At 36.7% G+C, this 20,644-nt stretch overlaps 1 protein-coding gene across 1 annotated transcript in view; it reads left to right on the forward strand.

Moving 5' to 3' along the window:
* LOC142342754 (neuronal acetylcholine receptor subunit alpha-3-like) overlaps positions 1 to 20,389 on the forward strand; it is a 52,254-nt gene extending 31,865 nt beyond the window's left edge. Inside the window, exons 2-3 of the mRNA XM_075394289.1 lie at positions 18,822 to 19,032; positions 19,548 to 20,389. Of these exons, the coding sequence (XP_075250404.1) occupies positions 18,822 to 19,032; positions 19,548 to 20,266 (930 nt within the window). The 3' untranslated portion in view covers positions 20,267 to 20,389. The remainder of the gene's footprint in view (positions 1 to 18,821; positions 19,033 to 19,547) is intronic.
* The last annotated feature ends 255 nt before the right edge of the window (positions 20,390 to 20,644 follow it).

Below are 20,644 nucleotides of genomic sequence, written 5' to 3' on the forward strand. Positions count from 1 at the left end.
TAACCCCCTCTGAACAAATTACCCCCTCACTCATACACCATTTTACCCCCCTTGGCAGCCCAACTCTTACATCATTTTACCCCCTCTGAACAAATTACCCCCTCACTCTTAAACCGTTTTACCCCCCTTGGCAGCCCAACTCTTACATCATTTTACCCCCTCAATCTTTTAGCCCCCTTACCTGAAGACTGCCAGTCTTGAACCCACAACCTCAGAACCCTCAGCTGCGTCGCCTTATCCTCCAGACCGTCGATGCTTGTCCAACTCTTGACGGTCTATATAAATAAATAATAATTGTTAGAATTGCCCCATCACAACAATTTACCCCCTCACTCTTACATCGTTTTACCCCCCTTGGCAGCCCAACTCTTACATAATTTTACCCCCTCTGAACAAATTACCCCCTCACTCTTACACCGTTTTACCCCCCTTGGCAGCCCAACTCTTACATCATTTTACCCCCTCTGAACAAAATACCCCCTCACTCATACACCATTTTACCCCCCTTGGCAGTCCAACACATACTTCATTTTACCCACTCTGGACAAATTACCCCCTCACTCTTACACAATTTTACCCCCCCTTGGCAGCCCAATTCTTACATCATTTTATCCCCTGTGAACAAATTACCCCCTCACACTTACACCATTTTACGCCCCTTGGCAGCCCAACTCTTACCTCATTTTACCCCCTCTGGACAAAATATCCACTCACTCTTACACCATTTTACCCCCCTTGGCAGCCCAACTCCTACATCATTTTACCTCCTCTGAACAAATTACCCCCTCACTCTTACGCCATTTTACCCCCCTTGGCAGCCCTACTCTTACATCACTTTACCCCCTCTGAACAAAATAGCCCTCACTCTTACACCATTTTACCCCCCTGGGCAGCCCAACTATTACCTCATTTTACCCACTCTGGACAAATTACCCCCTCACTCTTACACAATTTTACCCCCCTTGGCAGCCCAATTCTTACCTCATTTTATCCCTCTGAACAAATTACCCACTCACTCTTACATCTTTTTACCCCACTTGGCAGCCCAACTCCTACATCATTTTACCTCCTCTGAACAAATTACCCCCTCACTCCTACGCCATTTTACCCCCCTTGGCAGCCCTACTCTTACATCACTTTACCCCCTCTGAACAAAATACCCCTCACTCTTACACCATTTTACCCCCCTGGGCAGCCCAACTCTTACCTCATTTTACCCCCTCTGGACAATTTACCCCCTCACTCTTACACAATTTTACCCCCCTGGCAGCCCAATTCTTACATCATTTTACCCCCTCTGAACAAATTACCCCCTCACTCTTACACCCCTTTACCCCCCATGGCAGCCCAACTCTTACCTCGTTTTACCCCTCTGGACAAATTACCCCCTCACTCTTGCACCATTTTACCCCCCCTTGGCAGCCCAACTCTTACCTCATTTTACCCCCTCTGGACAAATTACCCCCTCACTCTTACACCATTTTACCCCCCTTGGCAGCCCAACTCTTACATCATTTTACCCCCTCTGAACAAATTAGCCCCTCACTCTTACACCATTTTACCCCCCTTGGCAGCCCAACTCTTACATCATTTTACCCCCTCTGAAAAAATTACCCCCTCACTCTTACACCATTTTACCCCCCTTGGCAGCCCAATTCTTACATCATTTTACCCCCTCTGAACAAATTACCCCCTCACTCTTACACCATTTTACCCCCCTTGGCAGCCCAACTTTTACCTCATTTTACCCCTCTGGACAAATTACCCCCTCACTCTTACACCATTTTACCCACCTTGACAGCCCAACTTTTACCTCATTTTACCCCCTCTGGACAAATTACCCACTCACTCCTACACCATTTTACCCCCCTTGGCTGCCCAACTCTTATATCATTTTACCCCCTCTGAACAAATTAGCCCCTCACTCTAACACCATTTTATCCCCCTTGGCAGCCCAACTCTTACCTCATTTTACCCCCTCTGGACAAATTACCCCCTCACTCTTACACAATTTTACCTCCCTTGGCAGCCCAATTTTTACATCACTTTACCTCTCGGAACAAATTACCCCCTCACTCTTACACCATTTTACCCCCCTTGGCAGCCCAACTCTTACCTCCTTTTCACCCCTCCTCCTATTGCAGCCCATTGAAGCCCACTCCTACATGGCAATTTCAGTCATGGGGGGTAATTCCTTAAAAGTCCTCCCATTGCAGCCCACTGCAGCCCACTCTTACATGACAATTTCAGTGATGGGGGGTCATTTCTGAAAACTCCTCCCATTGCAGCCCATTGCAGCCCACTCTTACATGGAAATTTCAGTCAGGGGGGGTAATTCCTTAAGAGTCCTCCCATTGCAGCCCATTGCAGCCCACTCTTACATGGTAATTTCATTCAGGGTGGGGGGTAATTCCTTAAAAGTCCTCCCATTGCAGCATATTTCAGCCCACTCTTACATGACAAATTCAGTCATGGGGGGTAATTCCTTAAAAGTCCTCCCATTGCAGCCCGTTGCAGCCCACTCTTAGATGACAATTTCAGTCATGATGGGTAATTCCTTAAAAGTCCTCCCATTGCAGCCCGTTGCAGCCCACTCTTAGATGACAATTTCAGTCATGGTGGGTAATTCCTTAAAAGTCCTCCCATTGCAGCACCTTGCAGCCCACTCTTACAAGGCAACTTCAGTCAGGGGGGGGGGAGTAATTCGTCAAAAGTACTCCCATTGCAGCCCATTGCAGCCCACTCTTACATGACAATTTCAGTCATGGGGGGTAATTCCTGAAAAGTCCTCCCATTGCAGCCCATTGCAGCCCACTCTTAGATGGCAATTTCAGTCAGGGGCGTAATTCCTTAAAAGTCCTCCCATTGCAGCCCAACTCTTACACCATTTTACCCCCCTTGGCTGACCAACTCTTATATCATTTTACCCCCTCTGAACAAATTAGCCCCTCACTCTAACACCATTTTATCCCCCTTGGCAGCCCAACTCCTACCTCATTTTACCCCCTCTGGACAAATTACCCCCTCACTCTTACACAATTTTACCTCCCTTGGCAGCCCAATTTTTACATCACTTTACCTCTCGGAACAAATTACCCCCTCACTCTTACACCATTTTACCCCCCTTGGCAGCCCAACTCTTACCTCCTTTTCACCCCTCCTCCCATTGCAGCCCATTGAAGCCCACTCCTACATGGCAATTTCAGTCATGGGGGGTAAATCCTTAAAAGTCCTCCCATTGCAGCCCACTGCAGCCCACTCTTACATGACAATTTCAGTGATGGGGGGTAATTCCTGAAAACTCCTCCCATTGCAGCCCATTGCAGCCCACTCTTACATGGAAATTTCAGTCAGGGGGGTAATTCCTTAAGAGTCCTCCCATTGCAGCCCATTGCAGCCCACTCTTACATGGTAATTTCATTCAGGGGGTTAATTCCTTAAAAGTCCTCCCATTGCAGCATATTTCAGCCCACTCTTACATGACAAATTCAGTCATGGGGGGTAATTCCCTAAAAGTCCTCCCATTGCAGCCCATTGCGGCCCACTCTTAAATGGCAATTTCATTCAGTGGGGGGGGGGGGGGGGTAATTCCTTAAAAGACCTCCCATTGCAGCCCGTTGCAGCCCACTCTTAGATGACAATTTCAGTCATGGTGGGTAATTCCTTAAAAGTCCTCCCATTGCAGCCCATTGCAGCCCACTCTTACAAGGCAACTTCAGTCAGGGGGGGTAATTCGTCAAAAGTCCTCCCATTGCAGCCCATTGCAGCCCACTCTTACATGACAATTTCAGTTATGGGGGTAATTCCTGAAAAGTCCTCCCATTGCAGCCCATTGCAGCCCACTCTTACATGACAATTTCAGTCATGGGGGGTAATTCCTGAAAATTCCTCCCATTGCAGCCCATTGCAGCCCACTCTTGCATGGCAATTTCAGTCAGGGGGTAATTCCTGAAAAGTCCTCCCGTTGCAGCCCATTGCAGCCCACTCTTACATGGCAATTTCAGTCATGGGGGGTAATTCCTTAAAAGTCCTCCCATTGCAGCCCATTGCAGCCCACTCTTAGATGGCAATTTCAGTCAGGGGGTAATTCCTTAAAAGTCCTCTCATTGCAGCCCAACTCTTACATCATTTTACCCCCTCTGAACAAATTACCCCCGCACTCTTACATCAATTTACCCCCCATAGACAAATTACCCCGCCCATTCTTACATCAAAATGGGGGATTTTAGGGAGGACATTCGACCCGGGCAGAGAAGCTTTATAGGAGAAGCAAAATGTTGATTCCTGATTATTGGTGTCATCTGTTGTTTGATTGTACTGCTGCAGTGATCAAAAATTAGTCTCTTATTTTGGTTTCTAACAAAATTTTCAAGAAAAAAAAATCAAAATTTGCGTGAGCAGACATTAAAAAAAAGGACGCTCAAATAAGATTCAAACTCTGTGAATATTAAAATCAGAAGCTTAATAATAACGGACTGAGTATTTGACGCTGTTGATAACTATTCATATTGGGCTTTTCTTTTGGTTGGACGATCGATTTTAAGTAATCTCCAAGATTCTTCCAATTTAATCTGAAATTTTTCTAAATGTCAAGTTTGCAAACAGTTTACCTAATTGATAACAATTAATTTGTTTAATTTTTAGTTAATTATTCTGTAGAACTAAAAAAAACCTGAAATTCAATAGTTTTTATGCTTTTTAATGGTCGGCAAAAAATATCATCGGTAAAATCAAAAATTTTCCTTAAGTTCATGAACAAATAAGCAAAAATAACGGATCTCTGTTTTTTGATGACTCTCATGAGCTGAAACTATATATTTCTCTAAAAAATCTTTTTTCATACCTTTGAAATTTAGATTGCGATAAAAATTTAAAAAATAATAATTATGTTCGAGTTACCAGCAGAATTGTCAGCAGTTTTTCCAGCTACCAAAATAAGAACTAATTATAGAAAAAATTCGATCCAAACTTTGGCCAAATTGTTATTGCATGGTGCCGCAATTTGAATATCCCTCGCAGTTTATGATATAATCGAACTTTTTGACAAAGGCAATTTAGGACGATAACGGTTTTTCCTGGAGGCCAACCTAAAAGACGTATCTTAAATCATCAAAAAATGTTTTCTGTAATTTGACGCATTCGAATTGGTCATGAAATGCTTCTAAGAATTGCTCTCATTTTGGCTATATTGATGCATTCAGATTTTAAGAGACATTGTATAGAATGTAACACAATGCTTGTTCTTAGATATCATCGTAAAAACCCCTACTTGTCGGAGATCATCCAGAAAGAACTGATTATTTTTAGTCAAAATTTGATATTAAATGTTGCCTAAATTTTTATTTACAGTGCAATTCTAGATGCAGAGAGCGTTAATCCGATATCACATATGTTAGTCTGCAATGCTTTACAAAATCAAACAATAACTGAAAAAAATGTCGCTAGCTCAAAATTTTGGCGTTTTTGTTTCAAAGAATGACAAGAACAAAAAAAGTTTGGGCTAGCGTAAAGTTCTCTCAATTTTTTTTTAAAAAAGCGGAACAATAATTGAGTGTCACAACCTTCCAATGAGAGGAGGGGGTATACTCATTCCAGGTTTTTTAAACCGATTGAGACATTATGGGTCTTTTTTGACTAAATGCATTTTACTAGTTCAGCCCAAATGATTTACCATATATTATGCATTTAGGCAGCCATTAAAAATGAAAAAATTAAGTTCCTATTGTTCGCGATCAAAGCTTGCCTTTGATGAGCCACGAAGCTTGTAACATTCATCACTGTATTCATTTCAAAACTTCGCTGCTGTTGTATTTTTTACAAGTGTAACGTTTGTTTATGTAAAAAGTATTGGACCTCCTTAAATGACCCCTACAATCTTAAGTGCTTCAAGAGTTTTCAATTGTTTTTACATATGCATATTATTAGTAAACTACAATCAAGAATAAAAACTTGTAATGATCATTGCACTTAATTTGCATAAAGCGTTCGAAGTCTACATTCCATAAACTTCCTACGGTCTCTTCCGGATAGTCAGAGTAAAAAAATTGTTAGAAACAATTTTCATCCGTTATGATTTTTATAACTTTTAACTTTTATAATAGATTTCTAAAACGATAGCAGCTTCCATATTTCTATTAGTCATTGCAAACTTGCAAACAAAACTCAAGTTAACATGTAACTAAATTGTTTGTTTTTTAAATGTAGCAGAATAATACTTACATAGGGTCCAATCAATTTGTTCAACGTTTTCCGTCCTGCAGCTGTGGTCTAAAACAAATTGTGTCTTATAACGTTTGAACAGTGATAGAAAAGTTCAATTTTTGTTGGAAGTAACGCTACAAAACATTTAACGAAAGTGTAAGATCAAAAATGCTTGATAAAAGAATCCAAGGAAATTTAGTGGTCGTTGCTAGGTAAGTACAAAAACTGTTTGCCGAATCTTTTTTTTGTGCGTAAGAAAGGAATGTGATTCTCAAACAATGACTTTTTAATGTCTTTTTGAATTTTTATTAATATCAATAATAGCGCCATTTTGAATTTTCATTAATATCAATGATAGCAAGAGAAGACAGATTTTCTGAAAACTTTGGCAACATTCAAAACAGACTGCAATTCAAAGCACTACCCACAACAATTTTTCCTTCCATTCTGTCATTTTTGTCAGGTGTCAAGATTGTGTGTCAGGATATTTTTACTCAGTGTCATTATAAGCTAATACTTTTTTTACCCAATTTGCTTTTTGATGTTTTCTGTTCAATGATTCGACTAAAAATTAGCAGTTGCTGTTACACATAAGCTTCAACATACTAAATGACCGTGACAACGCCTCAGTATGGCCCTTGGGACTTCATATGAAGCTATCAGAACCGATCATGGGATTGATTTATCCGCTTAAGTATGCTGAAACATACATGTAACAGTAACTTTTAATTTCTAATAGAATTATTGAACGAAAATATCAAATGACGTTGAGTATAGATAACTTTTCATGTAACCCAGGATTGTTTCATCTTCAGCATTTCGATAACCATGCTGTGTTACTGTTGATTTGTATTCGGTAAAAAATACCCAAAAAAGTGCCCAAATTAAGAAAGATCTCATCACCCAGGGCAAGTCTGGATGGTTATCGTTAAAAAAATCTTGCAATTTTGCCCGCAAAACATAAAAGGTTGCAGATCAAAGGTTGAAATTATGAGTTTTTTTTCATATCTTGTAGTGAGACTTAGCATAAGATTATGCCAGGGGTTGACTTGTAGCGCTGTTTTAAAATCGCTGCTGTCAATTTTTGCTCTTTTCGTTTTTTTTTTCTGTGTGCTCATAATGTTCCTGTAAGTTTGTTCAGGTTGAGTTTGTCATGTTAAGTTTTTCTGCAAAATTATCAGCTAATGATCAAAATACTCATTAATTAGTCGATTTTTCCGTTCAATGAAACTATTAAATTCGTTGGAGAAAATCATTGGTCTGAAAAAACATTAATTTTTGGCAGTTAAATAATTTTTTTAACCGAGTTTTAAATAGAACTTAGCTTGGATGAGCATCAAAGATGTAGAACGGGTTAAATTGCAGTAATTTGTAAGTTTTGGCAGGAAAACTTGTCAGGCAATGCATGGCTTGCGCGAACAAGAAAGAAATTTGCAGTTTCTTACAAGTTCACACATTCGGTCGCGATCGGGAATTTACGACATAAAATTTGTATGTGGTTAAAATCAAACGATCAAATAAAATTATAGTTAAGGAATTTTCATAATTAACACGTTCTAGTCATGATATTTGATAACGCCTTCAATGTTATCAGAACAACCCTGGACCTGTCTCAAGTAAATGTAGCATCCCCCGATTATGGGCCGAGAGCAAAGTTTGCCAGGCTATATTTAGTTTGCTACCCGCATCCGCAAACCAAGATGAGCATAATATTACAAGCCATTACCAATACCAAATAAAGTGCAGCTTTTTGCCCTTTTCACCTCTTTAATTACACAAAATGTATCTTAATATATGAAGGAATACATTACAGTGTGGGATATGGCGACAAAGGAACGATTATAATAATCAGTAATTGTACATTGTCTTTCTCCTATATCTCCAAAGTCCACAAATATGCACAATAATAATTAAAGGCAGATTACTAGCTCGTAATGAGCCAATTTTAGCCATTTAATCGGCTGTAGTTTCCCCTCTATGCATCCAGTTCATCTTATCAAGGCTATATCGTCACACATGTTTTTCCAGCTTTTTTTCGTTTCAAAACAAAAGATAACTAACCGTGTCAAACTGGTCGAAATTGTTGAGAAAGAAGTCGAAAGATTGTTCCTCAGAGACTGTTTTGAAGTGACGATGTATCGCTTGTGGCAGCTGGAAGTAGTTGAAAAAGCTGTGAAACTGGGCAAAGGGTTCTCTGGCTAGCCCAATCAAATCAAAAGGGTGCTCAAGTATGCTGCTCCAGTATTCATAGCTGTACATTGTATGCACTGTCATTATCTGAAATGAATTGGATAAGAATTGAAAATTGAAGGATAACTCATAAAAAGTGTAGAATAATGAACATTGAAGACCACGTGAAACAAATCTGGATACACCTTGTCATTTCACGCAAGATATTGGTAATTTTGCAAAACTTACCAATATGAAATATCTTACCAAGGGGTTCACAAGCTAAAAGTTTGTTGAATATCTTGATAGGCCTTAAAGATCTTATCAAGACATGGCAAGAAAAGTTCTTGGCTCAACTTAGTAAGATCTTGAACATTTTGACGCATAAAAATATATTGAAGCATGCAAACATATGTTACTTGAAGCAAGTATGAGGCAAAAAAAATGTCGGCTTAAACAAATTCAACAGTTAAAATAAGGGAGAAACAATGTTTATACCTCGTTATGGAGTACTTACGTCAAATCTATGGGACTCTTTGCGTGATGGCAGCGTGATCTTGAATTGTGCTCGTGATGAATACCTGAAACGTACTGTATACCCCATAACTTTCAAAGTTTTGTTCTCTCATCGAAGGTACTAATACGTATAAAGCTCAGTGAATTTCAGGAGACTAAAACAGCGTAAGAAATTTCCTAAGCCACTCATTCGCAAGGATGAGGTCCGTGACCCAAAACAGTCAATGGCTAGACCAACTTGGGTTGAGTGCAGGGGGGGGGGGGGGGTGCAGTGCGACCCAATTCAATGGTCTGGAAAAAATTTTAGTCGCGTCGTCCGTCTAGCGAATAGCAATTTTTAGTCTGTTTGGTCTGGTTGGCCAATACCCACTTTTCGGTCTGTTCGATCTGGCCAATACCCATATCTAAAACCCAGAGGTCCAGTAGACAAAAAGGCCATAGTCATCTGCAAAAAGTTTAGATGTGCGCTGCATTGATTGTTATTCAAAATAGCAGCCGATCATTGGTATATAACACATATATAAAGACGATTAGAATACTTCAACAAATTTCGTTCTGGAATTGGCAATGATCGTTCAATTGAGATTTTTTTCAATAAATTTTTTTTTTGAAAACTTTTGTTTTTAATTCTTGTTTAGAAAAGTGAAATAAAAAATTTTTAATTCTATTGGGTGGTTCTACATTCGGGTCTGGCCATCGGTCTGGCCTGAGGTCTGTTTGGTCTGGTTAATGGTTTGGCCCACAGTCTGACCAAAAATTTGGCCGTAGGTCTGTCCAGTTTGGCCAAAAGTCTGGACAAAGTCTGTTCAGCCTGGCCTATTGTGGCCAAAGTCTATTCGGTCTGGTCAAAAAAACTACTTTTGTGTATGGTCGGTCTGGAACCCTCTGCCGGCAACCCAAGTCGGTCTGGCCAATGCCTGTCTTGGGCCGCGAAACTCATCCAGGGTGTCATATTCATATACGTTACTGATTCCTTGATTTGAACCTGGATTTATCAGAACGGATTAGAACCTTAACACAGTAATATAGCGCTCATCTTTCTAGGTTCCCTGCTTTATTAAAATGACGAGTTAGTTATTTAATAATCTAAACAGGTTCTTTGCTAATACCTGATCAAAAAGGTATCCATTGGTTATTTTCCTTGTAAAAGGAACACTGGCTTTTAAACTTTTCCGATTTGACGCATAAGGCCTCATGCAAATTTCATTTTTATATGAAAGAAAACAAAACCACCTCAATTTGGATTCATATTATTATTGTTATATTATTAGCAAATGTTGGTATGATGGTACAATTGTGAACATTTAAGTGTTTACTAACTTACCAGTTTAGGACCAAAAAATGAGAAGTTTCACGAATGGAATTTGCACCACTCAAAAAAGTTTGAAATTGTGGGAAGTTTGTTACCCTGTAATAGTTCCTCCCTCTCTGGGTAAGAGTACTTCTTTGTTGTTGTTTTGGGCAAATCGAAGCAACATTACTGCCATCATATCACTGACACACTACAAGCGGAAAAATGATATAGATCACAACTGCCCCCAGCTAAGCCTTACTTGGCAAATAGCTGATTTTAGCGAGTCGGGTCACCAGCGTGAAGAAATTGACAGCAATGAAACAAAAGCTAATATAAGGTAAATATTTGTTGCATGAAAGTATACCTCAGATTAATTACCTGTTAGAACGACTTTCTGCAGATTAGTATTGACCTATAAAACGGCTCTTTAGAAGTTTGGTTTATAAATTAGTAATTAATAACAAAGCTCGCTGAATAAATCCTTGTCTAATTGAAACACTTTTTTTAAAGTAATTACAAAAGATTGGTTAACTAAAATAGCTATTTGCCAAGTAATGAACAGTGACCCTCTATAATTGTCAGTTTGCACCCATCTGCATAAAAGCGTATAAGGTTTGTATTTGATATATCCACCTCTCATCAAGCTATGAAAACCATATATTTATTGCAAATACTAGTAGCATTGTTTTTTTTACATGATAATGAAAACACTGATCAGCCAATTCAAGTTATCTGCTATCGTAACAGTATGTCTAATCCAGAATTATGGTAAAAGGTGTACCCTTAAACTCCTTTAAGAGAAATTACCTCAAGATACTTTTGTTTACGGAAAGAATGATTATCTCCTAATTCTGATTTAATAAAAAATATATTGTATATTGGTAAAATATTAGCTCGACTTTGAATAGAGTCCTCGGCAATGTAGTTTATGTCAATTTTAGAATTTACGTAAATTGTATCGCCCCGGACCCTAGTAAAAGTTTAGCCAATTTTTTTAAGTTCCAACATTACTTGAGATGGGAGAACTATACGACAGCCTATATGTTTTTTTTTGTACAGCCAACACTGAAAACATTTGTTTTCACAGGCCATGAATTTGGCTGGCTAAGGACAGCACTGTCCAAGCAGCCTAATTTGGATCGGATTGGAGAACATTTGTGCGCAATCTAGAGATATAAGAGTGGTACCATTTGAATCCTAGTTAAAGCTAGAACTCAAATTCGGAGAAAAAACTTTAAAGTTTAAACCCTCCTTCCAATCCCCATCTCTCTCTCTCTCTCTCACTCACATATACAAAAGCACACACACACACATACACCCCGTAAAATTACCACGATTATAACCTACTCCACTACCGCCAAGTTATGTTTTTTTTTGAAAAAAATCTGTTGATTGGCTTTTACTCACAGTCCATTTGTTTTTTATTTGAAGTATCCAATTTATCAGGTATTCGTAGCTATATCTTTAACACGAAAAACTATTTTTAACACTTTGTGTTTTTTTTTGTAATTTTCGAGCTTAATAAGTAAATAGATAAGCTTCAACTTTTGTTGATGGGTTATGGGAAAAGTTTTAGCAGCACGGGTATTGATTTTAAGATATCAATACCGACAGCTTTAAGCAATTTTAACTAGTTTTGCTAAATTTTCCATATTTTTTTGAATTTTTGTCCTTACTATGTTTGGTTATACCTTATATGTACACAAAGGTTTTGGTTGGCCTGTGAACTAAAAATTTTGAGGCTTTTGACCGCAAGAATTTTTCTGAAACCTTATATTAAAAGAATATAAAAGAAACATTGAATTTTCTAAATCGAATGTGTTGGCCACGTCTGGTCTCTGTTTATGTGTGGACTTGTATAAAGAAGCGTAAGTACCTCAATTGCCATTTTCTGTTGTTTACTATTGTTTTTACTAAATGTCATTTAGGCATTAAACTTAAAAACAAAAATTATAATAATTTTTTATTAACATTGCAATTTTTTCTCTAGTTTTATGAAAAAATTTTGCAAGCAAAATGGTTTTCCCTTTCTGTTCATATTTGGTTCCAAATGGTCAGAATTTGTTGGGATGGAATAGAATGCTTTCGTTGAAATCCTTTTTGAGTTGTTAGGCTTCCTAAAATGTTGTTCACAAAATTAATCGCATTAATTTTTACCTTAAGAAAACTTTTTTATTTTGTTGCGAACTTCTTTCTACTTTTAAGATGTTCTTTTGCTTTTTGCTGACTACAACATGTTTTTCTTGCTCCTATTTTTTTAATCTCCCCTTGATACCTATACCTGCTCCTGAAATGCACTGACTCAGCAGCAGTGTTTTTTAGTTCCATTGTAGGAATTAATTGTTGTCTCTAACGTTCTAAGTTGACTTCTTAATTTTTTTTTGGATTTTTGAAGACATGTGCATAGTTTCAGTTGAAGTTTTTTGGATTTTTTTTTCATACTAAACTTTTTTCTCATCCTTTTCTTTCAATTTCTAAAAGTCAACAAAATGTTAAAAACTTACTCATTTTGTGGAGATGATTTTTATTCTGCAGCCAATAATATATATTGTCAATGAATGCAAATCAGAAAAACTGCAAAAAAATTTCTTGGACGTTTCTAAATATTAATAAATATAGAACAAGATCAGTAAAAAAATCTCTCAAAAATTGAACCAAAAGAAACAATAATTTAAACAAAGAGTAGAAATTCCGGGTTCGAAACCTAAACTCAACTCATTATTTGCGAGTATATGCACAAACGTTTAATCGGAGACATTTATTTCAGCTTAGAGCAATGAATCAAAGTTTACATAAAGAAAAGATTTGAAGAATACACTATCAATGTCATAGCAAGAGAACAATTTTTCACTCAAAATTAACTGTTCAGTGCGATTGCGATTAAGAAGTGCTCTATACGCATTGAATATTCTGGTTTTTAGGTTTTTTTACGAATTAAACCTAAAAAATAGATGAAAAAAATCAGAAATAATACAAATTGTATATAAGCGCTGGAAATCAGGTAAGGCTACAACAAACGAAAACAAGGATCAATAATAAAGCTCTAATTGTCATGCTTTCAAAAACTTAATACACAAGACTTCAGGTTCATCAGTTATACGGTATTTTTTAAATTATCTGATAAAATAAACTAAATTGGTCTAACTGAACAAAAAACAGCAATTAGGCTCAAATAGGTTTAAATGAAAACGCATTTAGTGTAAGCTAAACGACCACATGGCCGAAATTGGCAAAAATTTCAACAAGTGATTAATAAATGATAGAAAAACCCAAATTAGAAACTAACGAAGAATTTTTGATTACATGCCTCTACCAATTGACATTATTTATTGCACTTTTCAACCTCAATGCATATTTACAGTAACGGCTTATTTATCTTTAAATTTTCTTATATTGCAATATGATAAAATTTTCTGTGCTGCGTAAATACTCTCGTGAGCTTGTTTAGTCCACTGATTGAGTTCGAATTACCTCATACTGACTCATTTGGCGGACAAAATTAGGTCGAGGCAAACCTCTCTTAACAAATTTTCATTCAACAGATTTCGAGAACAGTTTCATTGACCGGTTTTCACCATTATGTTTAATTGTATGCTTTTTTGTAATTAATTTGCATCAGATTTCCTTTAAATGATGTAATAGTTGAAGACAAACTTATAAAAAATAGTTTCCATGACTTAATTTTCTGGAAAATCAGAAAAATTTTAGAGAAGCAAACGTCTGTTATTTAATGCTCCAATTATTCCCTGATCAATATGATGTCACACCACCGCAGTAAGTGTAAGAAGAGTTTCTACTGCCTGATCATTTAAGCCTCGCGTGTTAATTTGATGTTTTTCTTGGAAAAGTAGTTGCAGATAACAAAAAAGAAGTGATACTTGGAGCATGTAGTTGATCAGGCGACAATGATTACAATCATGAAAAAACACGGAATTACGAAAACAAAACAAAGCAAAATTAAATGTGGTTGTGTAGCAAATTTGGCTCATTATAGGCCGATATAGGTATTTTTTGTCTGAACAGTTCGAGTTTAGTTGGTTCAAAATATGAACAGAGTTCCGATGAAATTAAATTCTTGGCTGATAAAGCAAACTCGTCCAATGACTTTTTGGCTGATGATAGTAGTCCCAGCCACTCAGTTTTTTGTCTGAATTGTGACTTTTCATTGTAAAAGTAACGTGATCAGATTCCGGTGATAGTATAAAGCAGACTTGAAATGTCATGATTCAGTATTAAGTAACAATTTTGGTATACTCCGGCAACGCTTCTAAGGGCTGCATTCCCTTCCGAACTACCAATCGGGCAGTTTTTAATTTGCTATTCCCTTGCACTAATTTTTGTCTTTTTTTCCACTTTTTTCCTGCAATAAAGTTTTTGGTGAATTGTTCAGTTTGACGAAGGAGTTTTAGCCGAGCATCTTTTATCTGATCCGGCAAGGCATCATCTGACTAAGCTTCTCTAAAGCCTATTGATGATCTGTCAGATCTGAGTGATGTGTTTGTGCTGAGTTAATAAGGTGTCCTTAGATTCCGAAAACGAATTTAAATAATTTATTTAGCTAATTCAAAAATCACCTCTCAACAGATTCAACAAAACCAGTAAATTGATATTCAAGGTTTTTTTAAATCAAAAATAGCTTACTTTATGGGTTTTCACCATGGCCACTACAGACTTTTTTTCCTGACATTCATGTTTTCTGATATTTTCCACAGCGTTTTTAAACGTTTTTAAGTTTGAAAGTGAAGATTCTTGCTGAAACCTAAAGAGGGAACTGAACTTCAATGTTGAACATTGTCGATTATTTAAAATAAATAAAATGACGGGTAAAATTGCCAACATTAGAAACAAATGTATGAACTTGAAGCTTCGCATTTTCATAAAATCTCTAAATTGCATCTCGATCGAAATGAGGTCCACCACATTAATAATAATACTCTAGAATAAGAGAAACAAAAATAATAGAATGCGGAACGTATAATTTTCAGTCCCAATAATTCATTGAAATTGTAAGTTTTCACGAAAGTATTCTTGAAATATAAGTATACTAATTTAGATGAAATGAAATGCGAAAGTAAGTAGGAGAGCCAAAATGTGAAAAATATTGTCGCAACAGATATTGGTTGAGAAAATTTATACGAAAAAAGTGCAGTACTCCTCCAATAAGCTTTGTAAACAATTTTAAAACTTTTTTAATCAAACATCTGTCTCTGTGAAGATCACTTTTAAAATCTATCGACTCGAGAGACGAATGTCTTCATTGAGAATATTGTACTGGAAGAAGATTTTATCAATTGACCCCTTGAGTAGGAAACTTTCTTCGCATCTAGTGCTCCGACAGGCTTCTTTGCTGTCAAACAACATACAAAGATAGTTCCAAGTAAGCAAGTGTAATTTTAGTTTTATTCATATTTTTATTCAACAAAATCGGTTCTAGTAAAAAATAGTTTGAGACTTGTAATCAATAATTTATTGGGTGTCGGCTGCGTGGATTATTTATCAGCTGTATCAGATCAGCCTGATGAAATATAGATTATGTTGGCCAAATACCAAAAAAAACAAACTTGAAGATTTTCCTAACTATGCCAGCGCTTGTTGCGAAATAAAAGAAGTGTAATTTTAATGGAAATGGTTATTATTGAGGAAAGCCAAAAGTTGTCATCTCTCTCTCAGCCTAATTATAAGAAACTTTGCAGCCTGCCTCATTGTTTGGTGTAAAAATCACACATTGCAATTTGACTTAATCACGCTGAGCATAAGAATTGAAACAAAGAGCTCTCTCAGACTATATTTGATGAAAACATAGAGAAAAAAACTCAGCAGCAGTTTAATATTGTTGTCGGTTTGTAAAAAATTTTTTCCGGTGACAGCAAAATAAAACGAGATATAATACCAGAGGGATGATATTTTAGGAACAACTCACATAGCTTAAAGGTGCACTAAAAGTATCTAAATTTTGTGCCTAATTTTTAGGTGGAAAATGATAAAATGCTCAGACAGGTCAAAAAACTTGATGGTGATTATATTAATTTTTGGGTTGTGAAAAGCCTGACGTGATGCCGTTTCCGCTCCTCAAAATGGCTGAAAAATGATCACCCTAAGCCAGAGGTAAAGAGACTGTCTCTTAAATACTTTGAATTCTACTTCACAAAATAACTTAAGGAAAATTTAATTTGAAATCTCGGGTTGGAATCTAAGTAATCATACTAGGTCATATTTTGTTTTAGTTAATCTTTGAAAACACACTAAGATCAAAAATGGTTTCTTAGTTAGCATTAGAAGATTCTCAGCATGAAATTTCTCAAAACCTTCGTTTGAGCTCAAATAAACAAAAGAATAGTTCATTTCTCTGTAGACCTATATGGAAAATTTGCGTGCAAAAGTTTTCACTGGAGTCTGTGCAACGTAGCCAGGCAGTTCAGAATTTTTTTAAATCAAAAACCGAGAAAGTTTTAGTGAAATAATAAAACAAAGAAAAACTCGATTTGTTCTACGTTAGATCAATTGCACGCACATTAATGCGTCTGAATAGTAACAATTTTCTACTTTATGCTGAACATAACTATGGACAATTTGCGTGCAAAATTTTTCACTGGAGTCTGTACAACGTAGCCAGGCAGTTCAGAAACTTTCTCACGAAATATTAAAACATAGCAACCTTCGTTAATTTTTTTCCGTCGATCAAAATCTTGGACCGTTGAGTCTTAGCAACCATAGAATGATCATATGTGTTTTTTTTTACTAATCATTCAAAGATCATGGTTCTTACTAATCATATTGAGATCACATGTGTTCTTACTAACTATTGTATGATCATTCTGGCTCATTTCGTGTGTCATGATGCCATTATGCTCTATTTTTCCAATCAGATTATGCGAGAAGATTTTCACTCAAACTGTTGAGAAGAGATGCAATAAGTAAACCAAACTTTGGTGTGCTTTATTTTGACTAGGTTTTAGAGAGTTATAGCAGCGCGCATTTCGTTTAATGTTAAAAAATATGATTATCTAAATTGTTAAACAGATTCTGTAAAACGCCAACAATTGAGGAATTGAAAGACCGCAGGCTGTTGACGAAAATTACACTTTTATTTCCTACGGAAGTACATTTCGTTAATTCATTAATTGTTGTGGAGAAATTAATGGAGCTGTATTTAACTCAGTTGTCGTAACCCGGACTTGAGTCTGAGTGGATTTTAGCGCTGAATCAGCACATTCTAAGCGTAAAAATTAATTCGGTTCTGAAACATTGCATCTCCAGAATATTTTAATTTTCTTTAGGTGCAGTTTTTCTTCATTATGAATTTATTGAGGTCCTAGAGTTCGCCCAGACTAATCTTATCCTGTAAATTCTGAAAATTACTCATACCCAAAATTAAGTCTGTGCAGGATAGTGTCATATTTGTGTATCCTATAACTGGTAATTACTATGAAAGTATACACACTATTTATACATAAGCTAATTTGTAGGCAATTACCTTAAAGCCTGTATAGCTTAGAGGTTACGACTTGCAACGCAAATTATATGTTACCAGAACCCACGCGAAAGTTCGAATTGCACATAAAGCAAACCTTGTTGGCGGGAGTTAAGCGAAACATATTATTTTTCATGCAGTATATTTTACTCAAAAACCAAGACTGGCCAGTCTAATTTATGACATCAACATAGTACTGGCCATTCTAAAAAACAGAATGTCTCTAGACTGATTCAGCGCTGATTTGCTCTGTCGCCAATTTCCCGGAAACGGTTTTCGTTGTTGAGAAAACTTATGCGTCTGATGCAGGAAATTCTAGAATAAGTTTTATGCAAACCCAATAATTCTTAATGCCAACAATTAAACTAAATTTATATTTTATGTATTGATGAAAGATGAGAAATAGGGAACTTCCGATTTATTGGAAACGGTCAGATTTTGAGTTTGGGTTTTAAATCGCAAATTTGATCATTAAATATTTGTATTCAAGATGAGGAAAACAAAATTTCAGTTGATTGGTTTGTATTCAATATATTTTAAAACAAAAAAAGTTTGGCTAGCTTTTAGTTCGAGTACAAATGAAGAATAATGGTGGGAAAGTAATCGCCAAAAGTTGTTATTTTTTCAATAAATTTTTGTCAAAACTTTTGTTTTGCATAAGTTGAATTGTTTTATCACAAATTTGCCTCTAGGACTTTTTATGAATTAATATACAATAAATATGAAAAACCGTCAGTTTTCTGGCAGATTTTGAAATATATGAAATTGCATAAGGGTCATTATATGCTAACAAATACAGTGTTGTTTAATGATTTAAAACCAGCAGAGTTTGAAAGCTTGTTTTTTTTGGTTTGTGAAAAATGAAGCAAATATTGACTAAGAAAAACACTTTTTCAAATTTATTCTACTTATGAAGAGAGGAAACTAACAATTGAGTGTTGGGAAAAATGAATCAATAGGTTCTCATTCGTGAGACGCTTAAGCTTACCAATTTTCACCACAGAGATTTTAATCACTGACTAAATATTTAGAACAACAAGATGCATTTTTTTCCAGGATTCGGTTTTTAAACTAAAATTAAGCCAAATTAAACATAATTAGCAGGATGATCTCACAGCGTAATCATTGTGGTTCATTGATAAGCCACTTTGAAGAAGGTAATTTTTGCAGGTGAAGCATGACGGGAGTGTTAGGTGGATTCAGCCAGTGACACTGACCACAACCTGCACCATGGACGTCACTGACTTCCCCTTCGACTACCAGAAGTGCACGGTCAGTTTTGGATCATGGCAGTACAGTGCAGCCGAAGTGGATATTTTCTGTCTGGATGACTCATTCGATGACGAAGCTTACTCTGATCATACCCAGTGGAAGTATAGAGGTGATCAGAGATCCATTCTGTTAATGACTCCTAAGAGTGAAAAACTGCTTTTTTCAATTTCGTGACCAAAATGTGAAAATTCAGATTTCCAATGTTATTGGCCCGTACATGGATATGCACGCACATACATAGGAAACCATATATCATATCACTTCACATTATCACATCACATTACATCACATCGCTCACATGCAGGCACACATACACCACATACACAAATACACACACAAACACACACACACACAAACAAACAAACAAACACACACACACAATCATGCATATCGCCAAATGCGGGTAATGAGCAGCTCTTTAATAGTCAAGTGGGGGTTGATCTCCTTGGTGATACTTTTTTGGATTTTTTCCTAACTAAAGTAGGTGGTTTTTTCATTATCAAGAGCAAAGAGAATTTCTGATTTCAACTTAAAGATAATTATTATATTAAGTTTGTGAAGATTGTATTGTGGATGTTTCCGTAAGAGCTTTGTTGCTTGTCAACGTGGCCATTTTCATTTTAGGAAGCAGTTGTGAGCGTCATGTAGCCCAATATGCGTCGGGACGCTTCAGCGAAATCGTTTTCACAATCAACTTCCAACGACTCAACGACTTCTACATGCGCAATCTCCTCTTACCTAATGCTCTTCTTCTGGGAATCACAGCTCTCATTTTCTTTTTACCTGTTGACTGTGGGGAACGAATTGGGTTCGGCGTAACCCTCACCCTTTCGTTATGCGTGAACCTGATGATAGTAACCGAATATATACCCGAAACTTCCAAAACAATTCCAAACATCTGCAACTACTTTCTCACTTCTATAATTCTATCTGGCGTTGCCATAATTATGGCTACTATATCTATAAATGTCCATATATGGCACGTGAGCAAGCTTAGGAAATCAGCGAGGATGAGGATTCGCGAAGAATCGGTCTGGAAGAGAACAGAACCGGCCTTGGATGTCGCAAATGTGGATTCTCGATCCGACGACAACTTCAATAACTTGCATGTTGACAACAACTCAAACTACAAACTGAGCAATGGGAGCTGCCAGTCATGTTCCAGCAAAATCGAATTGCTGATGAACAAAATTGACGATATGACGGCACGCAACGCAGAGATTTGGGGTGATACTTCACCGAATATAAAACGATTAGATTGCGCGATCGGGACCGTGTACTTCGTGGCTACCAATTTGTATTCGTTTCTATTTATTTACTCCCTTTCAAGTGACAAATTTTGAACAACAATTGTTCTCTTTTTTCAAAGAAAAACTCAACAAGTTGCTATTTTTGTACTTACCAGCCTTTTGGTTGCAATAATTATCAAATACAAGCTCAATTGTGCGTAGTGTGCATTTATTGAATTGAAGTTGACTTGGACAAATTTGTTCTGCAAAGTTTGACAATAAAGTTAATTATGAGAATACTTTGAAACCATAAAATTTTGATTATTGCTCCAAACTCTTGATGAGTTGAAATGAGTGACTGTTGACAAAGAAAAGACATTGAGTGGGTCAAACTAAGTTTGAACTTACAATTCAACTTCAATCCAGAACTAATGGTTCTGGATTGATATTTATTTGTAAACCCAGCCTTAGTTCCACCAACTCAGTGTCTTT

This window comes from Convolutriloba macropyga, chromosome 7 (assembly GCF_964194025.1).
Source record: "Convolutriloba macropyga chromosome 7, txConMacr16.3, whole genome shotgun sequence".
Lineage (NCBI taxonomy): Eukaryota > Metazoa > Xenacoelomorpha > Acoela > Convolutidae > Convolutriloba > Convolutriloba macropyga.